The sequence below is a fragment of the Musa acuminata genome, chromosome BXJ1-11, assembly GCF_036884655.1.
Source record: "Musa acuminata AAA Group cultivar baxijiao chromosome BXJ1-11, Cavendish_Baxijiao_AAA, whole genome shotgun sequence".
NCBI classification, from domain to species: domain Eukaryota; kingdom Viridiplantae; phylum Streptophyta; class Magnoliopsida; order Zingiberales; family Musaceae; genus Musa; species Musa acuminata.
This window is the reverse complement of record NC_088337.1, coordinates 25,021,414-25,043,821: the sequence shown is the minus strand read 5'-3', so window position 1 is coordinate 25,043,821 and position 22,408 is coordinate 25,021,414. Positions and strand designations below refer to the sequence as shown.

At 39.6% G+C, this 22,408-nt stretch overlaps 3 protein-coding genes across 6 annotated transcripts; all 3 read left to right on the top strand.

The window, feature by feature from the left end:
- The first annotated feature begins 542 nt into the window (after positions 1 to 542).
- LOC103971524 (AP-4 complex subunit epsilon) lies at positions 543 to 13,213 on the top strand. Its single transcript, XM_009385557.3, has 11 exons — positions 543 to 1,757; positions 2,756 to 2,941; positions 3,020 to 3,235; positions 3,310 to 3,420; positions 4,929 to 5,126; positions 5,236 to 5,367; positions 6,869 to 6,925; positions 7,023 to 7,139; positions 10,194 to 10,271; positions 11,115 to 11,258; positions 11,804 to 13,213. Exons 1-11 carry the CDS (start codon positions 1,155 to 1,157, stop codon positions 12,869 to 12,871), a joined length of 2,910 nt encoding a protein of 969 aa, XP_009383832.2. The 5' UTR covers positions 543 to 1,154; the 3' UTR covers positions 12,872 to 13,213.
- Positions 13,214 to 13,817: 604 nt separating this feature from the next.
- Positions 13,818 to 15,823, top strand: LOC135597347 (pentatricopeptide repeat-containing protein At5g18390, mitochondrial-like). Its single transcript, XM_065090172.1, has one exon. The coding sequence runs from the start codon at positions 13,931 to 13,933 to the stop codon at positions 15,335 to 15,337; it is 1,407 nt and encodes a 468-aa protein (XP_064946244.1). The 5' UTR covers positions 13,818 to 13,930; the 3' UTR covers positions 15,338 to 15,823.
- Positions 15,824 to 16,999: 1,176 nt separating this feature from the next.
- Positions 17,000 to 21,857, top strand: LOC103971522 (RGG repeats nuclear RNA binding protein A). Of its 4 annotated transcripts, XM_065090167.1 has the most exons (8): positions 17,001 to 17,410; positions 17,533 to 18,151; positions 19,204 to 19,318; positions 19,654 to 19,806; positions 19,913 to 19,975; positions 20,967 to 21,182; positions 21,358 to 21,481; positions 21,579 to 21,857. In XM_065090167.1, exons 1-7 carry the CDS (start codon positions 17,218 to 17,220, stop codon positions 21,469 to 21,471), a joined length of 1,473 nt encoding a protein of 490 aa, XP_064946239.1. In that variant the 5' UTR covers positions 17,001 to 17,217; the 3' UTR covers positions 21,472 to 21,481; positions 21,579 to 21,857. The 4 variants fall into 4 exon arrangements, with proteins under 4 accessions (XP_064946240.1, XP_064946239.1, XP_064946238.1 ...); XM_065090166.1 differs by having other exon boundaries at positions 21,358 to 21,857; XM_065090168.1 differs by lacking the exon at positions 19,913 to 19,975 and having other exon boundaries at positions 17,000 to 17,410; positions 21,358 to 21,857.
- Positions 21,858 to 22,408: the final 551 nt, after the last annotated feature.

Below are 22,408 nucleotides of genomic sequence, written 5' to 3'. Positions count from 1 at the left end.
TATAACAGTGACAAATTCTTTTTGCAGTCCTCAACAAAATTGCTCCTCTAACTTAATAAATTATTGAATGTTGATTTTTTTTTTTATCAACACATCTAATAAAATTGGAATCTGAGTATTCAATGATCTCTAATAAATGAGCATATAGTTCTTCATTCCATGTAAGTATCTTAGATTACTTTATTTCGTTGCTTGCAAGGTGACACAAATTACTACCATTAGCAGTAGTAGAGACGTTGAAGAAAGACTATTGAGAAAGAGCGAGCATTTAATGAAGATCTTTTTGGGATTTCGTAGAGGCTTTTTTTCTTCCTTGGAAAAATAAGGGAAATTGGTAACTATTTATTAGGTGTAGCGTTTTGGGTTCTTCCGATGGGTTGGAGAGTGGTGTGTTAATGACCCAAACATGGGTTCGTTGAGCTACATCGAGCTCGGTCCTTACTTGTTCTCGAACCTGAACCTATAGTCCCCACGCCACATTGGGTCCTCCTCCTCCACGATGATCATTGAAGGAACCCTAATGCTGTATCCTAATATAATATAATTAATCCTCCTTTCCATCCCTCTCGAAGTTTCCGAAAACACTTGGCTTGGAAGTCGGGCGAGTCCCAACGGAAGGCATCACGACGGGTGTGGAAGAAGCCTGATTCGACGAAGGAGACGAACCACTCGACGTCGACGGGAAAGGACGATCCATCGTCTCGGTCGAGGGGATGAGAGGAGGACTTGTCCAGGGATCTCCCAGCGGATTCGGGAGGATCGAGCAAGAGACGGAGGCGATCGGAGACATCCATCGTGTTCGTATCGACCCACGAAGCACGTGACTGGCGATGCGCCTTCGCCCGCAGATCTTACCTTCCGCTTCGAGCGAAGTCCACCCACCAAATTAAACCGAAATAATTCGATGCTTTTTATTAACAAAATCGAATAAAAATCATTCGTTTTCTTCTTCCCCCATCTCTCTTTCTCTCTCTCTGGTTTTAGATCTCGATCTCGATCTGAATAGTGCTGCGCCAAGAAGACCGATCGCAGTTCGTGGGTGGGATTTATTTGCTCTGGATCTTGGGCGGAGAAGACCATAGGGTTTCGGATTCGCGGTGGTTCCGGATTGGGATCGGGGGGAATCCTCCCCCTCGTAGCAACGCAAAGCGACCATGGAGCAGTTGAAGACGATCGGACGGGAGTTGGCGATTGGGTCCCATGGCGGATGGGGCCAGTCCAAGGAGTTCCTGGACCTGGTGAAGTCTATCGGGGAGGCGCGCTCCAAGGCGGAGGAGGACCGCATCATCCTCCGGGAGGTGGAGTCGCTCCGCCGCCGCATCGCCGAGCCCGACGTCCCCCGCCGCAAGATGAAGGAGTACATCATTCGCCTCGTCTACGCCGAGATGCTCGGCCATGACGCTTCCTTCGGCTACATCCACGCCGTCAAGATGACCCACGATGACGCGCTCCCCCTCAAGCGCACCGGCTACCTCGCCGTCACCCTCTTCCTCAGCGAGGACCACGACCTCATCATCCTCATCGTTAACACTATCCAGAAGGACCTCCGTTCTGACAACTACCTCGTCGTCTGCGCGGCCCTCGCTGCCGTCTGCAAGCTCATCAACGAGGAGACCATCCCGGCCGTCCTCCCCCAGGTCGTCGACCTCCTCGCGCACCCCAAGGAGGCCGTCCGCAAGAAGGCCGTCATGGCGCTCCACCGATTCTACCAGCGATCCCCGGCCTCAGTGTCCCACCTTGTCTCCAATTTCAGAAAGGTATGTTTTCTTTTTTACGCCCTTGCATTTGTTGTATTCGATTGCAATTTTTTTCCAAAGTTCTTGACATTCAATTTTCTGCACTTAGAAGGATTTCTGGTCGCTAAAAAGGTGCTTCCTTCGGCTTGTTGGTGATTTCTGGTTGTTATTTCTTTTTTGTTCCCCAGGATCTTATCCCTCCAACCAGCCTGCTTTGTTTCAGGAAAATTGTCTTGTTTGAGCCAATAAAAATACTAAACGGCTGTAACATTTCTGGCCTCGAATTGTTTATTAGCACTTGAAAAATACCTGAACAAGTGACTCTTGAAATTAGAATTTAGATGACAAACCAACTGAAGTGGATTCAATTTTTAGAAAAGGAACCTTCCCTTTAGATTTGAGAAGCAATTAAACAGATTGAATGAGACAGACCACCATTATATGAAAAAGGGGTAGAGTTGATGTAAACAGCACTAACATGTATGCAGGAATTTCTCTGTGCTTGGTTTTGCGGAAACTTACCCAGAGCTTCTTAATTTGATATTGACCTTACATACTAGCCCAAGCATTCTGCACCAGGCACAAAAGACAGAAAATTATTTGTTTGCCTTGATAGTATAGCTCGATTGTAAAGGGAAATAATTGAATATCAGTCAGAGTAGAATGGAAGTGAAGAGGGAATGAATTGGGCCAGACTCCAGGGGTTAATCTAGGCATGTTACAACCTGATGATTATATCTTGCTAAATCAAGTGAATTTCAGAACCTGGTAAATTAAGCTTAGCTTGTTTTCTTAGATCATCACGTATGAAAGGGTTTCGATTATCTATCTGACTGTAACATTTCTCTGATCATTAGATTTTATAATACCAGGCTTTTCCTTGACAAGCTACTTTACATACTATATCAATCTTCTTACAAATTTTTTTTTTGTAAACTTTGTTGATTATTTCTTCTACTCATGTCTGGCATGGCTTTCTGTGAGCTAATATTTTTATTTATTGATTGATTATGTTGCAGAGGCTATGTGATAATGATCCTGGAGTTATGGGTGCAACACTTTGTCCTCTGTTTGATCTCATTTGTGCAGATGTAAACTCATACAAGGATTTGGTTATCAGTTTTGTTGGCATTCTTAAGCAAGTAGCCGAAAGAAGGCTTCCAAAGACTTACGACTATCATCAAATGGCTGCTCCATTTATTCAGGTATTATGGCAGCTATGATACTTGAATCTCAGTACTCGTCACAGTTCTACATTGTTAGCTTGCTATTTTTCTTTACAGATAAAACTACTAAAGATTCTTGCACTGCTCGGGAGTGGTGATAAGCAAGCAAGTGGACACATGTATAATGTCCTTGGTGACATTTTTAGGAAGTGTGAACAATCAAGCAACATTGGTAATGCTGTGCTATATGAAAGCATATGTTGTGTTTCATCGATCCATCCAAATGCTAAGTTACTGGAGGCTGCAGCAGAAGCTACTTCAAAGTTTTTGAAGGCATGTCTACCTTTTTGTTTTTGGTTGATAATGACATGCTTTGAGTTTCTTATTTCTGTCATTTTCGTGGGCAGAGTGATAGTCATAACCTCAAATACATGGGTGTCGATGCTCTTGGCAGACTGATCAGAATAAATCCAGATATTGCCGAAGAACACCAACTGGCTGTCATTGATTGCTTAGAGGTAATACTTCTCAAAAGAAACATGCTTTTTGGAGTTACACTACAACCTATGGTCACTAATCATAAGTTTGATAGAACTCATTGTATGCTCAATCCCCATGAAGAATTTAAACCCTAAACATTAAATTTGGGAAGAAAAACGTATGTTACTTTTATTTAAATTAAAAATTCATTGATCTTGCTAATCAACGTTGTTTGTCTACCTAAGCGCTAAACCCACATGTAATCCTTTGTCCTAAGTTCTCAGTTCAGTAATATGGACCAGAAAGAAAGGGCCCATTTGCTTTACTTTGTTATGGGCCAGAAATCCATAGTTCTACATGTGATCAAGCATTCTTCATTTCCCAAAGGCAAGGATTCTGATGCTGCATTTCATGCACATGCTAGCCTTGGATTGGAAGTATCTTTTGCTGCATCAATCAATTGCACATTTAATAACTACTTCACAAAACAGAGATTATTTTATGTTTTCTTGATACACAATAAATGAAATAAATGCTTTGATTATTTCTATTATATCTAGATGTGTATAAAAATATATGTTCTTACAATTTAACTTTACATGATTATGTTTCGTTTTTTGTATGATTTTATAAACACATGCCAAATCCTATATGCTATTTAACAAAATCATCTGGTAATTTGCCAATATTTTATGTTTCCAATATAACCTACTTAGGAAAACATTTTACTTGAAAAATATTTGACATATAATATAGAAGTTCACAATTTTATATCAGAGCATTACAAAATAAAACATTTAAATTAAGATTTGTGGAACAGAAAAGAAAATCAAGGATACAAGAAAAGTGTGAGACATGGAACTAAATAGTGACAGTCTTACTATCTGTTTCGTGGGGATAACTAGTCAGTTTTTTCATGCAGTGGAAAGAGATAAAAACAAGTATCTGTTTGCTACAACAGCAACAATATCGAAACAAGATATAAGGTGTATATTTGTATAATTGATTAATTTATTACAAGATTGTCTTTTAAAACTATTGTGTACAGAAATTGCATAGTATATAACAGTGATTTGCTTTGCAAAAGGTGTAACCAAGGTATACAGTTTCGAATAATACCGCTCGTATCGGGCGGTACGTATCGGTCCGTCAGTTGACCGGTACACAGATCGCCCGTTACCAGACAGTATATATATAAAATACCGAACGATATACCGCTCGGTATACAGTATCGTACTGTACCGAACGAATGTCGAAATGTCGGTACGACACGATATTTCAAACCTTGGGTGTAACAACAGTCAAAATGGAATAATAGGTGAATTTCTAGAGCAATCAGATGACTAAACAAGTCGTCTTTGTAGTTAATTGTTATCCAGTATAGTTATTTACTCATGATCAAGCTTTCTTTGTTGTAGATCTATAGTATTTTGCTTTGAGCATGCCTATTGATGTTCTAGGTTTGCTAGTATGTGCTTGTGCACATGACTTTGTCACATATTTAAGAAATGATTGGACCAATTTGGTTTTAAATTCATTCCTACAGGATCCTGATGATACCCTAAAGCGCAAGACCTTTGAATTACTGTATAAAATGACGAAGTCTACTAATGTTGAAGTAATAGTTGGCCGTATGATTGAATACATGATAAACATCAGTGATAATCACTACAAAACAGAGATTGCCTCACGTTGTGTTGAGCTTGCTGAACAATTCGCACCAACCAATGAATGGTTTATTCAGGTAACTACTTCTAAACCCATATTGTTTAACTCTTACTGATTTACATATATTGTCTCATATTTCTGTAGCTCTCCAAATATTACCTCTGACAAGTTTATTTATTTCCCAGACCATGAATAAGGTCTTTGAGCATGCAGGTGATCTTGTAAATGTTAGAGTGGCACATAATTTAATGCGATTAATTGCTGAAGGATTTGGAGAGGATGATGAAGGTGCTGAAAGTAAGCTGAGGTCTTCAGCAGTAAGTATTTTCGTATTGTCATTATCTCTTTGTCAATGATGAAATATACTACCTCTGATATCGTGTCAGTGTTTGCTTCACTATTTGATAGGCTCTGGAAGAATATGTTCAACAAACTTTTCTAGAGTGTGATGTGTTTACCTAGTAACTGTGTTGTAGACTGCTTATACGTTGATTTCGGTGAAGTCCAACAATTCAAGCTTCAGGAATGGAGAGTATTTTCATTGATCGCAAGCAGGGTACTTGATGTTGGAAAAAGTTCTCACAAGGTTTTGAAGGTCTTAATGAATTGCGAGTAATTAGATGCAATAATGCTGAACCTATTAAACCGACATTGGATGAGAGTAGCAGAAGTCACACAACTCAATTCCCTGTTGTTATCTTGACCTTTCCCTTCCATATTTGATATGTGGTGTCGTGTGATATCATGGTTTAGTCCCATATCAGAAATGAGCTTGGCTTATAAAGGCTTGATGGTACAAGATTGTTAACTTTTTTTCAAGCAATTTGGACCAGCAGTTTTGGATCAATAAGTTAACAAGTCAGTTATTCTATTAGGTTGCATCATGACAAATGGTATCGGAGTCAACCTAGGATTCATTTAGTGAGGGCTTGAGTAGAATATGGTTACTCGTGGACAACGCTAGAGGGCACATCACAACAGGGAGTCATCATTGAGCTAGACCTCACATGCTGCATACTAGGGTTCGATTTAGTCTATATTGGTACTTAACGAGGATGTCAAATCCTTATATGAGGGAAATTGTAATACTTTGATTTAGTTCCACATTGAAAATGGACTATTTACTGGAGCCTAAGCATCTTGGGTCAGTGTTTCAGTTATTCCATCAGGCCAAGTCGTGGTAGTTTGGTTATGAAGTTCTCTTGATTGGTGTTCCAAGCTTCCAATAGCTGTTAGGCAACCCTCCAATCGCTAGTAGCATGTTGATTCATTAGCAAGCTATGTTATAGTCAGATAACTTGGAAAAGATACTTGGCATTCCAATTCGCCTTCTTTTTTTTTTTTGCCCAATTTGCAATTCTACTCTGTTTTTTCTTCTTTCACAATTTTTCTCTTCATATTTTTCATTTTGTCTCCGTCTTCCCATTTCTATCACGCATCACCTAGTTGGTTTAAATTATTACTAAAGGATATTGTATCCATTTTGAACCTTTTAAAGTTTATCTTTGAAAATTCAACATCATGCTTTGGGTATATATTCATAATAGTCTAGTCTATGGCAATAATTTGTGATGAATGAATGGGATTCAACATATGATATAACTTTCTCTAATTTTATCACTATGCTGGCTTTTTAAAAATTATGATTTCCCTTTTCACCATAAGTTCTTCAATTGAATTCAGATTACCAGTTTCACATGCTGTTCAGGTCAGTTTGGGTCAACAATGCCTGGGAATTAGTTACTAGTCTGACTAGGTTTCACCACAACCATTGGGGGCCCAACTATCAAACTTTGGTCCTAACTTCTTTCTATGCAGGTGGACTCATACTTGCGTATTCTTGGGGAACCGAAGCTTCCATCTCTGTTTTTACAAGTATTAATCTGTTTCTATTAATTTTATTTTTTATTATTTGTTTTAGCTCAGGAAATTCTCTTTCTTATAAATGTACTCATATTGTGCTTAACTATAGGTCATATGCTGGGTTCTGGGGGAATATGGGACTGCAGATGGGAAATATCCTGCTGCTTATATAATTGGAAAGTTATGTGATGTGACAGAGGCCCTTCTATGTGATGATACTGTCAAGGTATAACTTTTTATTATGTTGTTGCTTAAGTTGAACATTTTGCTTGTGTCATTACAATATTCTAGCTGGTTTGTTCTCTTCTACTGTTCTGGAACATATTAGATATAAAGAAGAAACTGAGAATAACTAATCTACAGGATTGACTCCTGATTATATCTTGTTTTGAGGTCCACATGGATTAAGTTTTCATGCTCAAAGATTTCGTTATAACAGTCCAATGATTATGCTCACATTAGATTTTCGTGATGGACAGACAAGGGTTTGTTCAGCATTATCTAATAGAAATAGGAAACACTTGATTCGTGATGATTATTTAAACAATTAAGCTAGATCACCTATTAAATGGGAAGTTTTGAACTTGAGACTAAATGGAAGCAAATTCTTCTATGAAAAATTAGTGTAGTTGAGATGAGAGTGTTGAGGTGCATTTATAAGAGTGGGATTACTAGGAAAGATAGAACAAGGAATATTTTCGTCCTGAATTATTAAGTGGTCCCAATAGAGGATAAAACAATGGATAAACATTTAAAACAATATGAACATTGTAAAAGGAGATCTATAAATGCTATGATTAGAGAAGGTAAGTTGATTAGGATTAATGGTCCAGTGAAAGGCACACTGTAGTAGAAACAACAAAAAGAGATTTGAATGCTCTTGACCTAATTAGGGATATTATGGTACATAAAGTTAAATGGTGGAATGAAAATCTAGGTAGCTAACCCATATAATTAGCAAATTACGACTTCCTGTTGTCATAGTTAAGAAACAGGTCCTTTATCTCAATTGTGAAAGACAAATCCATAATTCAACTGCACATCCTTCATACTTGAGAAGATGAAGGTGATATCAATGAACAATCATCTGATAGCTGGTTAAATGTTGACCTTAGCATTTTATTGTAAATATTTTGCTTATTTTGAATGTCTGATGTTTGAATATTTGACAGACTTGTACTGTGTACTAGCAAGGTCATGATCCTAGGAGTCTTTATGCCTAGAGTCCTATTATATGACTTAGGCAGTTTAAAAGTAGGGGTGTGATGACAATTCAATGAAATTTGTGAAACGATGACCTAAAAATACACAAGATAACTCTATTATGTACACTCATTCCGTAGTAGGGAATGTGATGATAATGCAATGGACTTTGTGAAATAATTAACTAAAATATGCAAGTCAATAACTAAATGTACCTTGTGAAACATAGCTGAACTCTTCATGTGGCTTACCTTAAACAAATGAATTTGTTCTGGCTATAGTCAAGAAGAAATTAAGGAATAAATTTACTTACAGTTTCTGCAGTCATCCTGACAAAACCATAGATAATATCATATTCATTAGGTTTTTTTCTAAGAAAATTTGTTTTATCATTAAGAGTCATTTCCAACCAAAATTTCATTGGGCTGGATTACCTGTAGAAAAAAAAAGGCTCAAAGCCTCAAAGTATCTTTTCCTATGATGTTCATTTCCCGGTTCCTCACTGGAAACTTGTATATGTTAAGAAATCAAGTACAGGATCTTATCTCTTGAGCATCACTTCTTTCTCCTTTCCTTTCGTCCTGGTTTAAGCTCTTTTGCCCCATTGTCGAAATTTGTTAAATAAAATCAAGCTGCTTGAAAATTTCTCATCTCAAGCCTTGGGATTAGACTTGAGAATGGTCATCAAAATAAGGAGTCAAACAGTCATTTGCTTTATATCAATCATGAACTTTGAAGCTTGAAGTTAATTTCTGGATCAGCTTGTTTGAATCAGCATTTGCCAGATTGGCAAGTTTAATTTATGATTGGACATAGACAACCATCTCCTTGTCAGTTTTTTTGGATAAAAAACATTGAAAACCTGCCAGAGTTCAGCTGGTGCAACCATCTTAAGCCAGTTTGGTTTGCCACTATGTAGTTTGTCAAAGGAAAAATAGTAAGAATTCTTAGAGGGAGAAAGAGGAAAATAGGAGGAGAAAGGGAAGAGGACTGAAGAAAATGGAAGCAGTGTAGAGACACGTACACACACAGAGTGCAACAAACCTTGATCCTTGGTCATGAAGAGTGCAAAGGCAGCATTTTCCATACATCTTTTGCTTGGTTTCACTTTCAGTTATGGATGGGATGCAGAAATTTTGTTAGACGTTGCAATTGCTAGGGTCTGGTTTAATAATTGATCCATTCCGATCATGGTGCACATATAACAGCGTAATTCTGTAGTAGAGCTTTGGGTTTCAAAATGTGTATGTTCTGGTGATAGAATAAATTAGATGGAGTGACTTGCAGATTTTACCATGATATGAAAAAGAAAAGAAATGCACAAATTTTTTTAGAGAAATATGCAGCATATATATAGCAAAAGTTGTAATGAACCTTGTTTAAAGGAAAACATTTTTAAGCTCCCACAGGGAGTGCCTAGTGTTGTTACTTTGTTTGGCGTTAGAGGCGTGTCTACCTGCTTACTGATTTTAGACCTATTGCTAATTATCTGATCCTCTATTTACATATTTGACAAATTCCTGCGTTGGAGAGATTGATGTGGCATCAGTGACAATTGGCGTGTTATATTTGTGTGATACCAAAGCTTGATGAAGGCTTATGTCCTATTGCCTTTTGTTTTTTTATCAACATTTTATCATCTGGAAAAGAAAAATAGTGCCATGTAAACAGCTCCATTATGCTCATAATACATTGTTGTTTGTGCAACATATTGTCTTGTTAATATTATGACCTTTCTTTTTATATTTTTTGTTGCTTATGAATGTGCTAGTTGCTTGAAGTGTGTTCATTTGCATTTTGTCGATATCTATTTCCAACAGTTAGGTAGGCTTGTGCAATATCAGCTATTGTAAAATTTTGTGCATTGAAGTTGCAGCAGGAAGGAAAGTCAATAAACTTGCTCCATTATGCTCATAGGGCATTATAGTTTGTGCAACATAGTGTCTTATTAATATTATGACCTTATTCATTTATCTTCTCGTCCCCACTTTCATTAATTTATTACTTAAGAATATGCTTAGTTGATTGAAGTGCCTGGATTTGCAATTTTGTGATGCTTTTTTCAACTGTTTGATAGGCTTATGCAATATCAGCCATCCTGAAAATTTGCGCATTTGAAATTGCTGAAGGAAGGAAAGTTGAAATGTTGCCTGAGGTAACTGATCTTGTATCACTCATTTTTTATCGGTCTTTATGACCTTGTTCTATGTCTAGTCATTGAAGCTGAATTTGGTTGTTCATTGTTTCGTCAGACTGTGGGCTTATTTCCTACTTAGATCATTAAATTTTCTCTTAATATTGGAGAATGAATATTTTCTAGAATGCATGCATGTTCTCGAATACGTATATATCTATAGTTTCAAGTATCCAAGATAACTTTTTCTATGGATTCTAATGACCACATGCTTTTTTTTTTGCTGTGATCTATATGTGATTTAGGTATTATGGATGCACATCAAAAGCCTACCTTGGACAGGGATGTTAAAGTTACTATATTGAAATCTTGCTAAGATAATGATAGGATATTTATTATTTTATAGTAAAATTCTTGTGCACCACAAGCTTTATTTTTTGGACAGTTATTCATGTTTTTTTGTGCACCTCTAGATTTGCAAATTATTGCCGATGGAAGAACAACTTTTTATTTTACACCTAAATATTTGCATATTTACACTGGAAAACTTGAAAACTTGCAAAGGTTCCACTATAAAGCGTGTAAAGTTCCTCATCAGCTGGGTTGTCTCAGAGAGGCTTTTGAATGCGTACTAAATTAGTTCCTCAAACTTAGATGCGACCATTTTTTTCGTACTTCATAAGATTTTAAATATAGCTCGGCTTTGCTTTAAGGAACTCAAGAAATAAGATAGCAGAATATAAATGATCTGTTTTGATATTATCTGATATATGAAAATGTTGTTATTTGATTAAATTCTACATGGATTTCTATTTCACATATCTTTTTTTTCTAGCTTGTTTTAACTACTCATGGCCTTTGCAGTGTCAATCCCTAATTGATGAACTATCCACATCACATTCGACAGACTTACAGCAACGTGCATATGAGCTACAAGCATTGCTATGCTTAGAGAGTCAAGCTGTTGAAAGTGTCATGCCACTTGATGCTAGTTGTGAGGATATTGAGGTAATTTTATAGCAGTTTCCACATTGCCAGCCATATTTTGTTAGCGGGCATGACAGTATGGGTAATACCATTGTAAAGAATTTGTCTTATATTTTTTGGTTACTAGTGATCATGTGCTGTTCATGTTTTCAATATCTTGCATGCAATTCTTTAAGATGCCTAACAATAGGATGTAGAGGATATATGTACGGTTTGCTGAAAGAATTGCATTCTTGTTGCCCCCACTTGCTAGTGTGTTACTTCCACCTACGGCCATTGGCTAAAATATGCTGAATGCTTAGACATATTTGGCTATTTTTTACATGTCCTGTCAAATCTTTTTGCAAAAAGCTTAAGTTGCCCTGAAAGTTATATGGCCCTCTAACTTTTAGCAAACTGCTGTCTGCCATTGGACCACAAATGTTGACATAATTAATTCTAGCTTTTTGTTATATTTATTAATCATCAGATACATAGTATTTGTGTATTCTTAGGACTTCCATATCATTGTGTCTCATTGTTTCTCAGGCCATTCCAATATGCTGATAAAAATGTGGTTATTGCAGATTGACAAGAATCTCACTTTCTTGAAAGATTTTGTTCAACAATCCATTGAAAATGGTGCGACGCCTTACATTCCAGAGAGTGAACGGTCAGGCATGTCTAATGTTAGCAATTTCAAGAGCCAGTACCAGCATGAAGCTTCTAGCCATATGCTTAGGTTTGAGGCATATGAGCTTCCAAGGCCCTCACCTGCACATGTGATCCCTCACGTCTCAGTTCCAACACCAATTGCCGATCTTTTTCCAGTGCCTGAGACCACCTGCAATAGCGAAACAAGCCAGGCTTCTAAGCTACCATCAGTGGCTGGTGCATCTTCTGCAGCTCATGGAATTAAGCTTCACCTTGATGGTGTTCAGAGGAGGTGGGGTAGGCCTACGTATTCATCTTCTTCTGGACCATCTAGTACAACCTCGACAGAGAAGACAACAAATGGGGTCACTCATATTGATGGGGTTGGCTCGCAATCACGTGATAAGTTGAATGAGTCAAGGAGACAACAGCCGGAAGTTTCAGCTGAAAAGCAAAAGTTAGCAGCTTCACTCTTTGGTGGTTCAGCTGGTAAAACTGAGAAGAAAGCAACATCGACCCAAAGGGCACCTAAGGGAAACACACGGAATGCTGAGAGACCAGGTGCAGCTAGATCCCGTAGTCCTGAAACATCCAAGGAAAAGGCTGCCCCTTCTGTCCCTGATCTACTTGATCTGGGTGAACCAAACCCTACCAGCACCACGATTGTCGATCCCTTTAAGCAGTTGGAAGGGCTTGTAGGGCCAGCACCCATGCCATCACCGCTTGATAATTCTGTCAAAACTAGTGGTTTCGAAACGCCTGATCTGATGGCGGCAGCGTACACAGACCTACTTCCGAGTGGATCAAGCAGTGGTTCCCTAAGTTCCACTACTACAGACATGTATTCGGTTGATAAAACCTCAAATACAGCAACAAGTGTGCCATCAATTAAGAAGGGCCCATTTCCACAAGATTCCCTTGGAAAGGATGCAAGAGCAAGGCAGTTGGGTGTGACTCCAACAGGAAATAACCCTAACCTGTTCAAGGACTTGCTGGGCTGAAAAGATACTATTCTTGCTTTGTGGTACACATTGCATGGATCTTGATGATCGGCATTAAGGAGTTTGGTGGATTCTTTCAATCACATATATGCGGGAGCGCAATTCATCGGATCTGCTCCCTCCCAATGGTTTGGCCTAAGTGGAAGCATGTATGCTTGATGCACCTTCCTGGTGTAGAGCCGAAACTTAAATGCACATGAAAAGTGTCCCAAACATGGATGTAACGTTTGGTTTTGGGTTTATTTGACAGTTGAGCTTTTTTTTTTTCTTCTTTTGTTCTTCCCCTTTGCACCTCTTGGTTCAACCCTAGTCAAAATCAATCCTAAATCATTCATTTCCTAACTGCTTCTGCAATTGTGCCTGTTTGCATCTGGTGATCATATTGTGCTGTCTCGACTTCCAATGAGCTGTGTATGGGACAATCTCCCTTGTTATGTACAGGCATTCCAAATGATATGTTGTACATTGTCTTTTTCTTTTTGTCTTGGACAGAAACAAGATTCAAGATCTGTTCCTATTTAGCAGGAAATTTAAAGTCATCATTCACATCTTGGACAAGATCACTCTGTTAAAAAACACGTTCTGGAATCACCATTTTGTTTATGGATGACCAAGTTATTGCATGTTCCATCAGAAAATTAGGAATGGGGATCATTTTTTTATTTTATTTAATTATAATAATCTTGAATGTAATTTACCTCTTTTTGATTTATTTCAAGGGGGCCTTCTTAATCTCTCTCTAGTAGTTTTCTTCATCATTTTCTTCCTTATATTCTCTTCGTCCTCGGTTACTATTCATTTCATTGAGCCATTGCTGTAAAGTCTTTATATATATATATTTATTTATTTATTTATTTATTTATTCTCTTACCTTCTTAGATTTTAGACATATTTCTTCGAATCAACATGTCAACATATGGATCGGCTTTCAGAAGCCATGGACCGAGTCACGGCTCGAGTACAAGAACGCGATTTGCGTCCGAGTTTGATGTCGGACCGAGTTATATTGGTCGACCTTTGGCCGCGCTCTCCGCTTCTGCCTCCTCACGCCCCCACCCGATGCTCCGGTTCGTCCCCGTCCCGCTTATATGCCGCCGATCCTCGCCGCCGCCTTTTATTCGCCATCATCTTCCTCTCCTTCTGTCCCCTCTCCGCCACCTCGACACCCTCGCTCCTCCGGCGTTGCCTCTGCCCCGCTATCCCTCGGCGAAAGACGCTTACTTCGCTGTAGTCCACCACATCGCTGGCATCGTCCGCCGCGACTTCTACCTCGAGCGCACTCTCGGCCGCCTCCGCCTCCCCCCTCCCACCCCGGACCTCGTCCTCCGCGTCCTCCGCGCGGCCGCTCCCTCCGCCCCCCTCCCCGCCCTCCGCTTCTTCGCCTGGGCCCGCAGCACCTCCCCCTCCTACCGCCCCTCCGCCGCCGAGTTCGATGCCCTCATCCTCCCCCTCGCCCGCCACCGCCACTGGTCCCAGATGTGGTCCGTCGCCGCCGACATGCGCTCCCTGTCCCTCCCTCTCCTGCCCTCCACCTTCGCCTCCGTCATCGACGCCTACGGCGAAGCCGCTCTCCCCGATCTCGCCGTCGACGTCTTCAATCGCCTCCCCAAGTTCGACTGTCCCCAGACCACCGCCATCTACAATGCCCTCCTTTCCGCCCTCTGCCGCGTCGGCAACTTCCACGGCGCGTACGCCCTCATTCGCCGCATGGCCCGCAAGCAGGTCCCCCCCGACCGTCAGACCTTCTCTACCCTCGTCGATGCCTGGTGTGCCGCCGGTAAGCTCCGAGAAGCCCAGGACTTCCTCGAGGAGATGAACCGCCGCGGCTTCAAGCCCCCCGTCCGCGGCCGCGACCTGCTCATCGACGGCCTTGTCAACGCAGGGTACCTCGAGGCAGCCAAGGAGATGGTGCGGCGGATGACCAAAGAAGGCGTCTTGCCGGACGTCACCACCTTCAATTCGCTTCTGGAGGCGGTCTGCAAATCCGGCGAGATCGATTTCTGCGTGGGATTGCTCCAGGACGCGAGCGAGTTGGGGCTCTGCCCGGATATCTCGACCTACAAGATCTTGATCCCGGCAGTGTCGAAGGTGGGGAAGATCGAGGAGGCCTTTAGGTTGTTCTACTGCGCCGTGGATGACGGAAACAAGCCGTTTCCGAGCTTGTACGCGGCAATCATCAAGGCATTGTGCCGAGCAGGGAGATTCAGTGATGCGTTCGGTCTCTTCAAAGATATGAAGGTGAAGGGGCACCCGCCTAACCGGCCTGTATACACGATGCTTGTGAAAATGTGTGTTCGAGGTGGGAGGTTCGTGGAGGCAGCAAACTATTTGGTGGAGATGACGGAGATGGGGTTGGTGCCGATGCCACAGAGCTTCGACTCGGTGGTGGATGGACTGAAGCATTGTGGGAAGCACGAGCTTGCAAAGAGGCTGGAGCAGTTGGAGGTCTCGATCAGGGGCTACTGATCAACCAATTATAGGAGGGAACACATGGAGACAGAGCGTTCGATGAAATGCTCAGCCTGTCATCATGCATATGCTCCAGTCTTGTGTGTTATTATGCATAGGGCCACCGACCGATTTTACGGGGGAAGATCGAAAGAAAGATTTCTTCCTTGTAATATGATCCAGTCTGCTGTTCGATGAAATGCTCGGTTTGTCATCAAGAATAGGCCACCGACCAATTTACGAGGGAAGATTGAATTTTTCGCAAGACCTTCTTCCTCCTTGTATGGGTCACTCTGCTGTTCGATGAAATGCTCACGGCAGAGGCTCAGGCACCAACTGTTCGCTTGAAGGAAACCCAGGTGAACGCATGTCGGGATCTGATCGGTGCTGCACGTTCTTCCCTCGTCGAGGTGAACACATCTCGGGTGAGGCGTGAACTGTCTGTCCTTAGCTGTAAGGAAATCAAGGTGAAGAATAATACATGTTAGCATCTGACCGGATCAAGATGGGTACGTATACAATTTTTGTTTTTTTCTCTTTAAAATGCATGCTAATGGTCGGTATAGAAAACAAAAGAAGAATGAATTTGATACCAAAAATCTTGCTTTTTAACTAAATATTTGGCATATATATTATAAATGTTTTTAATTTAGTAGGGATATAGTGTTAAATGCAAATTTTAATATATATCTATTTTTTAGCTCGATATATATATATATATATATATATTTTACAACCAGTAAGTGATACTAAAATCTTTTAACTGTCAAGCTAACTGCCATTTCCTGCAAGTCCCACATTGACATTAAGATACTAAAAGTTAAATTTAAATATACGTGTAAATTTAAATGGCTAAAGTAAACTTAATGTCTAGATAGTATATGGATTGTGCTAAAACCCCATAATGTCTCCTTAACATCATTATTATAACTATCCAGGATTTATTTATTATTAATTTTGCTATCAGAATAATCATCAGAGGATATTTGTATCATTGGGCAAAATTTTACAATAATGTATAAATAAAACTTAGATTCAAAGATGTAAATATGAAAATCCTAGATAGTTGCTTACAATTTTACAATAATTATCCTTGGTGACTGCATCAACGTCGACATAGATACAAAGCGACGAAAGAGTCGCTCGGCATCGACATCAATAATGACAATGATATGAGAAAGAGCGACATCGCTATGCATTTATGTCAGCATCGATGTAGTTGTTGAGTGGCACCGATCTAGATGAAGAGCATCAACATCTCATATCTCATTATCGTTTTTTCTTTCTCATCCACAACACCGATCTAGATGAAGAGCATCAACATATGTGTTATCATCTCATATCTCATTATCGTTTTTTCTTTCTCATCCACAACAATCACTCTTGACCCGTCGTAATTTATCATCATAAAATAATGTAATTAAAATATTAAGATTATTATTTTTATACTTTCGTTGATAAAATATATGATATTAGGATAATTGAAGTTAGATATTTTATTTTTTTTTAAGTATAAAAATTTTAATATAAAATTTTAATTTTAAGAATCGAAATTTTAAGATGTCTAAGTATTGAAATAATACGTAATTAGCCCCACGATAGTCTACGCGCTACGAGCCTAAACATCGAGGTACGTATGTGTCCGTGCGTCGCTCGTGTTCAAGTCCTACAAAGTTCACACGAGCGAGGCTGTTCGGTGCTTTGGCTCCGAGAGAGAGAGAGAGAGAGAGATCATTCGGCGACGACCATGGAGGTTGAACTTGGGGCTAGGGTTACGTTCTGAAAGGAGGGAGAAAGGGAGAGAAAGAGAGGATTCCGGCGGTGGCGCCCGTGGAGCTTCCTCTTATGGCTACCGTTAGGGTTTGAAAGGAATAGGAGGGGGAAACTTCGAGGTTATCATGGCTCGACAGGACAATCCGTTCTCCCTCCTGGGTGACGACGACGATGGCGGCGATGTCGCAGCCCTCCTTCTGAAAGTCGAGGCCAAGATCTCTGCGGCGGCGGCGGCGGCGGCGGCGGGTGTAGTGGTGGAAGAGAAACCGAAGAGCAGGACCGGCACCGATGGGTTCCTTTCTAAACCTCTTCCCCCTGGTGAATTCATTCTCCACTTATCTTTCTCTTCGTTCAAATCTTCGACTTTGCTGCAAAATCATTGTTTCTTTTTAGGTTGTTAATTCCTTTTTTTCCCGAATCCCTCATTCTTTTTATTCCAGAGCGGATGGAGAGGGGTAGGGGGAGAGGCGGTCGTGGCCGTGGACTTGGGAGAACTGGATTTCGATCTGGTAGCACCGGTGGTGCTGATGATGATGCCGCCGTAAAGTTTGTGAGTGAGTACTTGAGGGGTTTCGGAAGTGATTCTGGTGGGCGTGGCCGGGGATATGCTGGTGGCAGAGGTGGAAGGGGGCGTGGAAGGGGAAGGGGCTTCCATGAGGGCCAGGGATTTGATAATGCTGACATGGAGATCCAGGGCAAGGGCGGAGATGGGCTGGATGAGAGGGCCGACGCCCTCAGCAGATACGAACTTGTGGAGAACCGTGAGCCCAGATATGAGAGTAGGAAGTTTGGCGACGAGCAGAAGAGTTCAGGATGGGAGGAAAAGAATTTTGACAGTGACAACCGTCGCTTCAGAGGTGCTGAGGGCCGTGAAAGGAGGGGGTTTGGTGGAGGCAAACATGGTTACAGAGGTGGTGTTAGCCAGAGGTATGTGGAGAGGGAGCCTGTCCTGGATGGGAAAAGTGATGGATGGAATGAGTCTCAAATTAAAGAGGATGCTCCCAAGGGGAAGGATCAAACTGAGAATAATGCGCTCACTGGTGATGATGCATCTGGATGGTATGCTTGTGCTTGTTGTATTTAACTGCTATATCATTGCAAGTGGAAGACATCCTTTCTTCTTAGCAAAGAATTATTTTACCTTCTCAAAGGATTTTCTAGCGCTAAAATGACGAAACACTGTCTGCTAATTACCAGAATGATTAATTTTTTTTGTTAATATCATCCTGGAGGCAAATAATTTGCATAATAATCTTAGGTTAGAATAATCTTAATCAAGAGGTTCAAGTATGCAGGAATTTTTTATGAAACACAAGCTAACATGAGCTGGAACATCCTGAGTGATCAACACAATTGTCACTTTTTCTTCACCTGGACTGTTTGCTTATGTTAAAATATTAATTTCCTTATTGGATATTTTAAGATTTATTTTTTCGAAAGTATTTTTTATTTTTAGGCATATTAGTCCTTTTGCTCAAATAGATTTAGTAAAGCACCATGAGGAAATGTTCTATAGATCCACTTGTCATTACTGATTTTTGCACTTTCAGGTGATTGATTATTTGTGTGTTATTGGTTACTTTAAGATTTGTTTGTTTTTTTTTACTTATTTGTTGTAGATGCTTTCATTTTTAGGCATGTAAGTGTTTATGCTTAAATAGATGTAGTAAAGCAACATGAGGAAACGATCTATAGATCCACTTGCTCGTGCATTATTGTTTTTTGCACTTTTGGGTGATAGATTCCTTGTGTGTTATCTTTCTATCACTATATGCTGATTTGTTGTTGATTGAGCTTTTAGCAATGGTGGTTTTATCACTGCAAAAGGGCTGAAAAGAAGCATGGATGCATTTAGCTCTTGCTTGAAGATAATATTTTTCAAGCAATTTTTTTTTTATTCTGTATACTTGTTTGTATTACCTCTTCTATTGTGATATTAATGATTACTATATTACAGCATGGCAGAATATCACATCAAAGGTTCTTTTGGTGCCATTACTGTCTTTTGTTTTCTGTTGATCTTAGATAACAACAAAATGGCTACTTGTGTTTTTCTCTTAACTCTCAGTGTTATATTCATATTCAAATACATTGACTAAATTCTGGATCAGGAACCTGCCTGCAACTACCAATATCCCGAAGGGGGCAGAGGCAGACAATGCAGATCAGAAGCAATTGGTTGCTCAAGAGGCTCTTGTGGAGACTAATACCAAGGAAGAGGATAATGTATAGTGATTATTCATAACAAAACTGAGTTTTAGTTGCACTTTAAAATTAAGTAGAAGATATTTCTGTCAAAATGATAAGGATGTAATGTTGCGTTTTAGGTGCAAGGGTTGATTAATGGAATAAGTCTTGTTGCGGTTAGGGGTGAGGCTGTGAATATCTAACTGGCAGGGGCCTTGTGCTCTACGCCATCTGTTTATTTTCTCTTATTCTAAGCTCATTATGTCTAATAACATGGTTACCATGTTGTTGCAGTTGTAGGATCTAAGTTGAGTTTTGTCACGGTTTGGGAGAATAATTACTATATTTCTAAAGGCTGCTTTCTTTATTTCCAGGAAATGACCCTCCATGAATATGCAAAGGTTCTTCAAGAGAAAAGAAAGGCTTTAGTTTCTCTGAAAATTGAAGAGAGAAAGGTGGTCGTTGACAAGGATTTTGAGAGTATGCAGCTCGTTGAGAGAAAGAAAGAAGATGATTTTATTAAACTGGTTAGCTCATATATATCATGATTCTATTAAACTCGTTGCGATAGCAGTTCATTGACGTCTAGTGATTCTAGTTAACTTAAAAAGCACATACTCTGCTGGGTGGCAGAAAATTGAGAAGGAAAAGCTGAAGAAGAAGGATAATACTGAAAAAGAAGAAAAAGTTCGTAAGGTATAACTAGACCTGGTTATAGCCTTAGTTTCTTCTTTTTTCCCCTTTTTTGTTTTTTTATTCAATCTGTAGTTTTCCTTCTTTGAATCTTCACAGTTTTGGATATCATAGTACAATCAGGTGATTTTTTAGCTGTATAGATTTTTTTTGTTTTTTTTTTGTTTGAAGATTTCTTATGCAATTACTTACTGTTTATTATGGTTATATAAAATTACTGAACAAGATTAAAGGTGTATTTAAATATACACGACTATATTATAATCAAATAAAAAAGTAACAAAAACCAAGTGTCCCACATTGGAGATGTAACAATATATAACTGAGTTTGTGTGCATCTCCAATTAGGAATATGAGTTTACTTTTAATACTTTTAAGCATTTGCATTTTGATTGTGTTTAGCCTATAAATGATACCATAAATGCTGTTTGATCTTTCTATATAATGTTATGCAACTTCTTACTCTGGCTGGTTTTGATTATTTCGATCTTTTCAAATTGATCTTCTGGTTTCTTCATCCAAAGTTGCTGCATGCTATTACTTGTTTTTCTTTTTGCATGGACACTCTTTTATCTGATGTCCATCTTAGACATCCAATAAAAGATGATGTTATATAGGGGAACTGACCTAAGTAATCACTGATAACTCATCGGGTGTACTGGTAATTTCTCCTTTGTTTAAAAACTCTTTTTTTACTTTTTCTTAAATGTTCTAGGTCACAGCAAAGAAACTGTTCTACAATGTATAAATCCAATTAGGTTATCTGCGATCGATTTTATAGACTTATCTGTGTGCTAATATCTATTGGTTTATATCCATCTCCTCCAATAGTATTAGTATATGTTTTTAGCAGACTTGTTTTTAGTACTGTGTACCTGCATATTATTAATATTACCTTATTTGCATCTAATTAGAAATGACAATGATCATGTCTGAATCATTCTTACCCATACTTAAAGTTTGGTGGTTGTGATGAATTTTCTCTTTGTTGCAGTCGGTGAGCATAAACGAATTTCTAAAACCTGCGGAGGGAGAGAGGTACATTGGGCCATCATCTGGTCGTGGACGTGGTTCTGGTGGGAGAGGTCGTGGTCGTGGAGATCGTGGTGGATATAGAGGTGGGTATTCAGGGCGGGGAGGCCATGATGCTGCCACCGCACTCCATTTTGAGGATCCTACCCAGTTTCCCCTTTTAGGGGCTGCAGCCAAGGCATGATCTCATCGCATCGCTGAATCTTTATACTTGTCATGAACTCGAGGATCAAGCACGGTTTCCTCTGAGGAAGTCTTTTATCTTTTGTCTGTCAATATTTTTTTTTTTGGCTTTTTTAATTTTTTTTTTTATTTTCGTTATTATCTCCTGAGCTTTGTGCTCATGCACTCAGAAAGTGGGGATGGAATCTGTGATCTGTTTTCTTGGCCAAATGTTGAAACCGTTGCTCAGCTGTGGGACCGAGGGCCAAAGGCATTATCCGTCTTCCTATTTGTTCTTCGGGTAGCCGTTTTGAGGTACACTTCAAATCCTTTCATTCCTTGTTATTTCTATCATATGGTTTCCAAAGCCCCGAAGTAATTTGCGTCTGCTGTCTTGCACCCATGCCCGAAGCCGCCTTTATCGCAACACCACCTGTTTCTTATCGCTGCCGCCTGCTGCCGTTCTTTCTTTTCCTGGTTTCCTCTTCCTCTTATTCTCTTCTTTTTTGCCATTCTGAACGGTGTGTATGTCGGCATAGATATGTCAATCCATTTATAGGTGTATCGAGAACAATGTCAATGCTCCTTGTTATTCTCCTGAGTAAGGTCGGGGTAAAAGAAGTCCGTAAGTCAGATCCATTATTAGGTATCAGTTCCATATCAATAAAAATGTCAATGCTCTTTGTTTGTTTGTTTGTTCTCCTGATGCTTATAAGCTTAATCGGTGAGCCTCCAAAAGTCTTGACATCTCCATACGCTCGTCTTGGTCTCATCTTTCCGGTCCAGTTTTGACACGCTCCAACTTTATCCTAATATTCATTTGAACCCCCTGATATAATTAATTACATTTGACGTCTCGACATAATTTTTGTTATACGCATTATATTTCATCCCTTGTCATTGCTATGCATGACAGTGGACATTTTGAGCTAAAATCTATTCCTCCAATGATTTCAAGTGAGGAAGGAGATGTGTGAATGTTATAAGAAGGGGAAAATGAGGAGAATGAAAAACATCTCTTTGAAGAAGAAGGAAAAGAAAAAGAAAAAAGAAGAGGATACTTTTTGATATTATAAAAAAATAATGATATTTTTCATCATAACACCTCTAATAAATAAACATATTCAAACAATCAAAAGGAAGCACAAAATGTGAAATGCACATGTCATTATTATTATTATTATTTAATGAAAAATAAAAAGGCATCCATCTCACCTTATGATTATAAGTGAGGAAGGAGAA